The sequence below is a fragment of the Carassius carassius genome, chromosome 33 (genome assembly GCF_963082965.1).
Source record: "Carassius carassius chromosome 33, fCarCar2.1, whole genome shotgun sequence".
NCBI classification, from domain to species: domain Eukaryota; kingdom Metazoa; phylum Chordata; class Actinopteri; order Cypriniformes; family Cyprinidae; genus Carassius; species Carassius carassius.
This window is the reverse complement of record NC_081787.1, coordinates 20052516-20062854: the sequence shown is the minus strand read 5'-3', so window position 1 is coordinate 20062854 and position 10339 is coordinate 20052516. Positions and strand designations below refer to the sequence as shown.

The window sequence follows — 10339 nt, the reverse complement described above, 5'->3', positions numbered from 1 at the left end:
TGTTCTTGATGAGTGAGCTGAAACAAACGTTTGGAAAGGCTTTAGAAACAGCCCATAAATTAGTAAAGAGAGATATCTCAGACAGGCTCCTGAAAAAATAGTACGCACAATTGAACAGGTTATGCTTTTTATATACACTACTGTGATTGCCAAGAATATGATAAATTACATTTAGTCTGATTAGTGTGGCGCAAGCTGAATATTTTGTCCATGTATGGGACATTGTGACTGCAGAATCATTTGAGATTCATTTCAGGCCTAATTTGATTTTAAATGGATTCAAAAACAAACAATAAATAAATAAAGTTGGGGTTTCTATGGCGTTCTGAGTCGTTGCTACGCCGTTGCTAAGCCTAAATCGCAAAAGTGCCTCCTCAAAAAAATATATATGAGAAAATAATCCACAGTACAAAAGTATAACACTGCAAATATTATGAAATACGCCATTAAAAAGTGTATAAAATACCCATAAATCATGATCTGAGTTTTTTTTTTTTTTTTTTAGTGAGTCAATTTGTTAAAACTTACTGGTTTGATCAGAAAAATACGTTTGGGGGGAAGTCGTGGCTTAGTGGTAAGAGATTTTAACTCCTTTTGGGTTAGAGTCTCGGGCCTGCAATACCACGACTGAGGTGCCCTTGAGCAAGGCACTGAACCCCCAACTGCTCCCCGGGCGTCGCAGCATAAATGGCTGCCCACTGCTCCAGGTGTGTGTTCACAGTGTGTGTGTGTTCACTGCTGTGTGTGTGTGCACTTTGGATGGGTTAAATGCAGAGCACCAATTCGGAGTATTGGACACCATACTTGGCTGTATGTCACTTCACTTTAAATATATGCTTTGTTAATTAGACCGGTCATTTTGTTGTGAAATCTTTACTGATTTTTATGAAGTAAACTTTAAAATAATATTTATATTGTTAATAATATGTCAAGATGTACACTTGCTGGACTGCAGTAACTAAGGTTTCCTTGATTATAACAGTAATTTTCAGAAAAATGTATACAAGACGTAGTCAACCAGACGATGAACATTATTAACAGCAATTATTATATGATGCAGTCACACTTGTAGCAATATTTGTTAGTTCTGTTGTTGATTCAGGGTTAGCATCATCTGGGGTCCTCTGAGGGTCAGCATCATCTCTTCTCAGGTGTTCTGGATCCAGACTGGAGCTTGTGTAAATCCTAGTTACCAAGGGATGTCAATCCCTTGGCAAAACATAGAAACAAATAGAGACATAATTAGCGTAGCTGCTATTCCAACTAAGTAAAATTAATTAGTTTAACCCAAGCTAAAGAATAAGAATGCGCATTTGATCAGATACAACTGCAGCCACAATTTAAGAGATACATTATTCAAATGCTTGGCGAAAGAGATGCGTTTTTAATCTAGATTTAAACAGAGAGTGTGTCTGACTAAAACTAAAACTGTGACTGGTAACTTACTACAAGTCAGATGATCAGATGGACTCTGAGTTTGGTGGTTCTTAACCAGAAAAATCTTGTTGTTAACAAGGCTTGATTTAGCCAAAGTACTGGCTATGCGAGAGCAATGGGCAGTTAGTGTTTCTAGCGCCCAGACACAAATAAAGCAGCATGTCTTATCTAAGCCTGAACACAAGAGTGGCAGCCTTGTTAATCAATAGGATCAGGGGCGTAGCACCAAATTTTGGGCCCTGGGTACAAACAATCTTGCTGGGCCCCCGTAACAAATACCATAGTGATACCAATGGATGGGATATTTTGAAGAAAGTTGGTAACCAAACGACTGATGGACCCCATTGACTTCCATAGTAGGAAAAAAAATACTATGGAATTCAATGGGGACCAGCAACTGTTTAATTACCAACCTTCTTTAAAATATCTTCTTTTGTGTTTAGCAGAAGAAAGGAAATCATACAGGTTTGGAACGACTTGAGGGAGAGTAAATCATGACAGAATTTTAATTTTTGGGTGAACTATCCCTTTAAAGGCATTTTTATCCCTTTTTCCTCTTAACACTTAATTACTAATTACTAAGTGTTAAAACAGGCAATTCCGCTAAAAGCTCACCTTTGTCTCACTGTCACTGCTTTCAACTGGCCATGATGAGGGGCCTGCTGCTGCAGGGTCTGAAACTGAAATATAGGCTATGGCTTCAAATGGTTGCTAAAATATCCTTTATTGTCACAATACCTTTTTTAAACTGTTGGCTAAGTACAAGTTAATCACTGATTATTTGTCTGTTTAAAATAAATGCAGACTAGAATCACAGGGTACACTAATCGGCAAACTAGACATTCAGTCTTTGAATTACGTTTTAAAATAAGTCATTTTCAATCATTAAGATGTGCATTAAACTGAGAACAATCCTGTACTTAATGTAAGAGCGTGCGCGAGCTAATTTGCATAATAGGCCTAATGCGGTAAAATAGACGCTAAAGATCTGAGTTTTCGCAAGTGTAAGATTTTGACAATGGAGGGAAATATAGTGTTTTCACGTGAACTTCTGACTCTGGGGAGAAATCCTCCAAGAGTAGATATTTATGTTAAAACAATGACAATGCTCGATGATGAATTTGGAGCTCACCTTTCTTTTAAAAAAACTGAGTGAGCAACGGCTTGCCCTCATTTGCCTTTCTCTCTTAAAGGAGCATTTCACCCGTGGGAACATTGATCTTCATTGAAAGTGGGTCATATATGTAGTCGAAATCTATTAAAACTTTCGAATTTGGTGCCTTTTTGACCGAGTTATTACAGAAAGTAACTTTAGGGCTCATTTGTATGGAAAACCACAACTCCCACAATGCAACACATTTGCACAGCTCCACAAGCCACTCCCACTAATCCAGAACACCGCTGTTAGGCTGTTAGGCGATATTGTCTACAAGACATTGAGGACACAGTTAGCGATGTATGGTATTTACGTGCCACAGTAGTAAACAATGCCACAGTAAGCTTTTTGTGCATTAAAAAAGGTACTGCACAAACAGTTTACAGTTGACGTTACGTAACTTATTAACCGGGAATCATTCCGTGATAATAATGCTTGAAGAAATTGTATACATTTCACGAAATGAATAATAAATTAAATTGAAACACTTATTTTACAGTTAGACGTCCATTTGTCCCTGCAGGCTTCGGCTGGCATTTCCAGTTTACCTTCGGAATTCTGAAATATGTCTCCAGGACGCCTCTGTCCATATGCGGGGCGAAACTAGGATGGTTCACAACGCAAACATCCGTGTCTTTGTCTGCCTCTTGACATTTCTTCGAGGAGAAAATTGGCATCTTTCAAATTCTTCCTGCTGACGGACTCGAGCTCTGTGTCCGTAGGCGCACAACGAGAGCACAGGCACCACCAGTCTGCACCAGCTCGAGCACGCCCGGGCTCCTCGGACGCGACAGGCAGGTCTCCGGCCTCGGCTGCAGCCGCCGCCTCCTGTTCCTCCATCAGCTTCAGCTGCTCTGCGCTATATTGTGGCTCGTATAGATAGCCACGAACATCTGTTTCGAGCAACAGACTTTGAAAATCCTCTTCTTCCATATCATGAGTTGTTCCTCCAGCCATTCTCGTAAATCTGACTCCATAAGCGCTTGTTAGCTTAGCTACATAGCTTCCAAACAAAATGGCGGATTTTCATTTTCGTTTCTGTAAGTTTAGTCCCACCCACTGATCTGTAATAGGCCTGTAGGGTGAGTGGGTCCCACCCCCTGGAATAATAATAAGCCAGTGTCTGTAGTCTCTACACTTTTCAATGAATTTTGACTTCCTGCTTATTATGACGCAAAATGACGATTTTTACGGCATAATAAGCAGAAAGTAAAACAATTAAATCCTTATTTCTCCCATCTCAGGGAAAAACAAAGGAAAAATCCATGATCATTATAATATATGACTGGGTTTCTAACAATACAATGCTAAATGCAAATGAGTGAAGTGATCCTTTAAATCTTCTTTTCTTTTCGTTTTTGAGACCCTGATTTTCCTTTCTTAAGGAAAGACATGACTCTTCCCCTGTCTTCCTAGTTCATATCAGAGAAGACGGGCTCTGTTCATATCACGGCTAACTCCAGCTTAGAGCTTAGATCGGGCCCAACAAATCAAGCGCGACCCTACCCGAGCCCGAGCACGTTGTGTCCGAGCCCGGCCCGGCCCGACACGTTCACTGTAATTATGAGCCCGAGCCCGATTTAAACCCGACCATTTTTAATATGTGGACCGTTATAACCAGGGGCGGCGCCAGATTTTTTTTACCGCATGTGCTGCTGTGCTAGATGCTACGGGGAAGCTGCGTAGTTAATTATATTTATGCGCATTTAATGTCCGGGACAAGGCCAACACATATGTTGGTCACTCCCCACGACTAGTTTAAAATGTTTCCATACCTCCGATTTTCCTCCAAACTTGCTCAAAGTTAATTCTCCTGTTTTAATTTTTTTCTTTACTTCTTCAAGCTCCATGTTGCACTTATTCTACTGAATAGTATAGCACGCACAGCAGGTGTGCTGCGTCACGCATGCGAGACTGCGAGTGGACGAGACGCTGCGCATGACACGTGACGTGCTTTATCAAGGGCCCGACCCGACCCGACCCGAGGACGGTGGCGGGAAATATCGGCCCGGGCCGGGTCGGGTCGAGCGGGCAGAGAATCTAAGCTCTACTCCAGCTCCTGTCTCATTAACTGATTCACCGCAGGTCCGCAGCAGAAGCACCTGAACTGCGGGTCGTACCATTTACATTGATTCGAGAGGGGTGGTGGGGCCCTGCACAGCATGAAAATTACTTTTTTTTTTATACCAAACCAGTGCTAACTACAAGTTTCGTTTTGCACAGGAACATCTTTATTTGTACATAAATGCTATACAAATGTCAGTGCATGTATATGTATGTAGAAAACTTCTAAGCCCCCCCGCCTCGGGCCCTGGGTACTCGGTACCCTTTACCCCCCCAGTCCAACGCCCCTGAATAGGATACAGATGTTCATCAAAATGCTGGTCAGTCTACAAAGCAATGGCTCCCTCTCATGGACAATGGAGTTAAACTATTTATACATTTTGATTGTTTGTGGTGTTTGCTAAAGATTGAACACAGATAAATTAATAACATAATCATAAAATTAAGTCATTATCAATTATTATTTTTCTCTTCAGTTAGAAAATAAGAAGAAATAGCAGTTATAATTTTATTTCTATTCTTAAAAATGCTGGGGCTGTATTGATGAAAATCTTCTTGAGAAAGCAGTTAAATAATTGCTGCAAGCAGTTGTAAAAATGTGCAATTCTTGGGAACTTTTTAAGAGGTTCTCAACTATTTTTCTAACACTTAAGAATAATCTTGAGGCATTAATTTACATAGTCATTATAAATGACGTTTATTCTTAGGAATGTTGGGGCCGGATTCACAAAAATAGTCTAAAGAAAGAAGCTAAGGAATTGCTTAAGATGAATTCCAAAAAAAAAAAAAAAATTTGCATGTCCTGAGTTTAAAATATTTACTTAAAAACATAAGCAGGATCTTTAGGTATTATTTCACCTTTTAAAGTCAATGCCACAGATAAATTAATAATACAATAAGTTAACACTAACACTAATATTTAATAATGTTTAATTTAATAAATTGTTTGGATTCCTGTGTGGATGTAAGAGCATTGTTTGTTTTGATCATGTAAAGTAATGGGTTTCACACTTAGTTGATCTATTATTATTATTTTTTTAAAGCACTTTATGAGGGTCAGAGTATACTATGTATATATTATCATATATAGTTCTGATTTATATTCAGTAAGAAAGAATAATCTTTTTTTAGATAAATCAAGTGATTTACAATATGACAACAGCCTGAAGCTATTGGCACAAACACACACAATGGAATTTTATACTGCATAGTACATACTCATAGTACATGTCTATGGTAAAAAAAACTGTGTTAAGAATAATTTGCATATAAGTTCCTGTACCTTCAGTTCAACTCCTCCACACACACTTACTCACATGTAACTGTCACGTATGCCCATTATATATGGAGATATATTGCATATTTTGCCTTTGTCATCTAGTTTTCCATTTCCCCTATGGAAACAAATGACACTATTTACAGCATGTCAACACATGAGTCACACGGATAAAGTCTAACCAAGAACTAAGAAAGTCTTTCCATCATTAGCCAACCTTTTATCTACTCCATAATTCAGAATGAATCTGACAAAGTAACATAGAAAAGGTTATGGTTCGTTTGTAGGTCAAATACTGTTGTTCCAGTGAATACCAAATAAGGAACCGAAAAGGAAACAGAAATAAATATATATATTTGGAATCTTTGAAGTCAATCTTTCCAAGGAAAGACAAAAACTGTGCAAACGTGTGCTCACACAGATTTATTCAGCCATTCTTTGGAAACCTTATGCACTGGCATAACAGGTTTTTTTACCAAGTGACATCACAACTCAGCTGTATTTGAATCTCTCCTCCACACTTCAGTGAACAGAAAAGCAAGTTCTCACCGGCTAAAACACCACAAAATGGCAAATCATCCGTCTCACTTTGAGGAGAACCTTCTGTGCTCTGTTTGCCGTGACATCTATAGAGATCCTGTCCTCCTGCTGTGTTCTCATAGCTTTTGCTGGGTCTGTCTGGATCAGTACTGGGAGCTCAGCAGATCACAGATGTGCCCTGTATGCCGGACAGACTTCTGCATGGACCGTCCTCCATGCAACCGTGCTTTGAAGGACCTGTGTGAGATCTTCCTGCAGGAGAGAAACAAGACGAAGTCAGCAGAGGCCGAGTTCTTCTGCACTGTGCATGATGAGAAACTACAGCTCTTCTGCATGGAGGACAAGCATCTTATGTGCAGCGTGTGTGTGAACAGTGATATTCATGTCAAACACACATGCAGACCTGTGGATGAAGCTGCAGTTGCTCTCAAGGTACAGTTTCCATTATCTGTGAGATTTATTTATTTTATTTACTTTTTAGTTGTAATATTTTTCATTTAAGAGAATTTAAAGAGCACTTAATTCCACTTCACTGCATTTTAACTTTTTTTTGTAAATTTTGTACTTCATTTTTTTTAAGCATTTTAGGAATAGTGCAAATTCTTAAAAAATGTTTTAGTTTTGAGTGAGTAAGCCCTGAACAAATAAATTGTTTTCCATGTGGAACACACACATTATATATATATATACATAGACAGTCTGATATTGGAGTAAGGACTTAAGAACTGGCCATTTAAAAACCCAATGACTAGATACAATTACAGATAAGTTTAAGCTAAATTTGTGATTATAAAACAAACAAACATAAAAATCTTAACTAAAGGATTGCCTTCTGTTAGTGTCAGAAATCAGGTGTTTTATTATGGTTATGATCAGAACTTTTGTTCTGTATTCATTCTTGAATAGCACAGCAAAAAGCCTGAATGCAAATATGCAAAATGCAGAAGTATGAGATAAATATATTTTGAGATAAATTAAATAACACCACTCTAACCCATTCTCTACCTTTTCAATTTCCCTTTCAGGAGGTGCTCAAAACAAGCCTGAAGTCTTTGCAAGAGAAGCACAAACTCTTAAAATCAGAGAAATTCATCTGTAATCAGCAAGTGAAACACATCACGGTAAAATCAACAGTAGAAAAACCTTCATATTTTACAGAATTGAGGAACAATTACGTAACTTTTATCTTTGTACTGTGTTACAGAATCAAGCTGAGCAAACAGAGACACATATTAAGAAGCAGTTTGAGCAGCTTCATCAGTTTTTGCGTGATGAAGAGGCGGCCAGGATAACTGCTCTGAGGGAGGAAGAGGAGCAGAAGAGGAAGCTGTTACAGGAGCAGATGATGCAAATTAATACTGAACTCTCATCTCTCGTAGAAAGAATGAAGATCACTGAGGAAGAGATAGAGTCCAACAACATCTCATTCCTGCAGGTACAGCCATTTATTTATCATACTTTCTAACTAGGATCCAAAGTAATGTAATTATATATATATATATACAATATACAATTATAGATTTATTGTGTATAAATGTTTTCTTTTTTAATATATTTTAAAATGTAATTTATTCCTGTGATGTCAAAGCTGAATTTTCAGCATCATTTCTCCAGTCTTCAGTGTCACATGATCCTTCAGAAATCATTCTAATGTTGATTCTAATGCTAATTTGCTGCTCAAAAAACATTTCTAAATATTATTATCAATGTTGAAAGCAAGTATGCTACTTAAAAACTTTGTAAGATAATTTTAGATAATAATTATAAACTTTTATTTTGATTTTGATTATGAGATTTGTTTTTAATTGCAATGTCTCTTTGTCATTTCCATGTAAACCTATCTGAAGAAGTACAAAGGCCCACCTGAAAGGTAAGTGTGATTTCGTTTGTTTGAATCTGTTTTGATTGGGACCCCAAATGGCATTAAGTACTGACTGATGGATGTTCTTCCAGCACTCAGTGCACCAGTCCCTGTCCAGAGAAGCTCCCAGAAGTGCTGATCGATGTGGCAAAGCACCTGGGAAATCTGAAATTCAGAGTATGGCAGAAAATGAAGGCTGCTGCTCAATACAGTGAGTATAGTCTAAAATATCATAAACCTATTTTATGCATGTGAAAAATAGTTGTCATGACATTCTCTTTCCTCTGTAGTTCCTGTAATCCTTGACCCCAACACCGCTCACCCATGCCTGTATCTCTCTGATGATCTGAGCGATGTGTGGTTTGGTCAGTGGAGTCGACTGGCCTTGGGTTACACAGACAAATGTGAGGGCTATTCGAGCGTCCTGGGCTCTGAGGGCTTCAGCTCTGGGACTCACTACTGGGACGTCGAGGTCGGGGACAACACAACCTGGGTCTTAGGAGTGATTTCAGAGTCTGCCATCCAGACTCGAGACAATCTGCCCAGTTCTGGACTGTGGCGCCTTGGCTTTCACAATGGCAGATACGGACAAGGCATTTCAGGGGAGTTTCTCATGCCGCTTGCAGTGAAACAGAAGGTCCAATGCATCAGAGTCCAGCTGGACTGGGACGGAGGGCGAGTGTCGTTCTTCAATCCTCTCACCGACACTCACCTCCAAACCTTCAAGCACACCTTTAGCGAGAGAGTGTTTCCGTACTTCTGTAATGTGTGTCCGTCTCAAGCTCTGCGGATCTTGCCAGTGGAAATGGCTCCAGCAGGACTGGAGGTGCAGAGATTATCTGCATTAACCAGCAAAACAGAGAGCAAGTAGAGCTGCAGAAGTAAAAATCCTGTTCATTTTCTACACCGAGAGGGGGAGGGGTAAAATAGAAATACATGTGGAGAAAAGGAATGGAAAAAATAATTTTTTTTTTTTTTTAAAATTCAAATTTTATCTTTTGCAATATATATATATATATATATATATAAAATAACATTACTGTGAAAAGGCATCACTGTGAAAGCTGCTGTGATAATATACATACACACACGTTATCATAAGGCAGCGCTGAAGAAGACATTGTTAAATTTTGAGTTGTACGATTTTCACATCCAGTGCAGTTTAATGTTGTATTGTTATATTTTTTTTTACTTTTAAATATTATTATTTAAAATATTTATGCTTAATCTTGAAAGTATTTTTGGGTAGCGTGACAAACAATCCTTTACTGTGAATTGCAACACATGATCAATGCCTGTAATTATGAAGACCCTTCCCACCAAAAACACTCAACACATTGCACACATAGCTCTGTGTAAAAGAGCACACTCTTTTATTTCTGTATTCCATTTCATTCTGTATTTATAAATATTACTTGAGTGTTATGAAAAAAAAAAGAAATAAAAAATTTAATTGGTTGATTTGTTCAGACCTTTTTTTTCCTGAGGTTATGAAGTTTTGGGGAAAAAGTTTATCTATCCATGTTGTCACCGGGATGTTGGTTAAAGGAACAAAAGCATGATGCTTGCCAGCTAATGAAAGATTCTGAAATACACACACTGAAGTATCATCACCAAATCCTTGAGCTCCTCCCAGTTCACAATCATCAAATACTGATGCACTCTACCTGTCAACACCAATCAAGTTGTTTTTTAGTTTTGTGATTCATCAGCTGATTAATATATTTCAGTGTAAAAGCATTTAAGGTATTTCCAATAGTTATAATTTAGATGAAGTTTAGTGCATTTAAATACCTGAGAATAAAAAGCAAATAAAGAAACTGTTTAGCTGTTAAGCAAGTTTTAAGAAATATTGTTATTTGGCATCTCAAATTAAAATCTAGAGTCATCAATCATCTGAGGTATGTTACTATTTAACCCTGTAAAGTCTGCCATATGAAATGGTTATATATATATATATATATATGTGTTTTACAGTATATCATTTTTAGATGAGATATTTAAA

At 38.0% G+C, this 10339-nt stretch overlaps 1 protein-coding gene across 1 annotated transcript; it reads left to right on the top strand.

Moving 5' to 3' along the window:
• Positions 1 to 6483: 6483 nt before the first annotated feature.
• On the top strand, positions 6484 to 9290 carry LOC132114305 (E3 ubiquitin-protein ligase TRIM35-like). The gene is made up of 6 exons (XM_059522416.1): positions 6484 to 6905; positions 7499 to 7594; positions 7678 to 7908; positions 8321 to 8343; positions 8427 to 8545; positions 8625 to 9290. The coding sequence occupies exons 1-6, from the start codon at positions 6501 to 6503 to the stop codon at positions 9203 to 9205; spliced, it is 1455 nt and encodes a 484-aa protein (XP_059378399.1). The 5' UTR covers positions 6484 to 6500; the 3' UTR covers positions 9206 to 9290.
• Positions 9291 to 10339: the final 1049 nt, after the last annotated feature.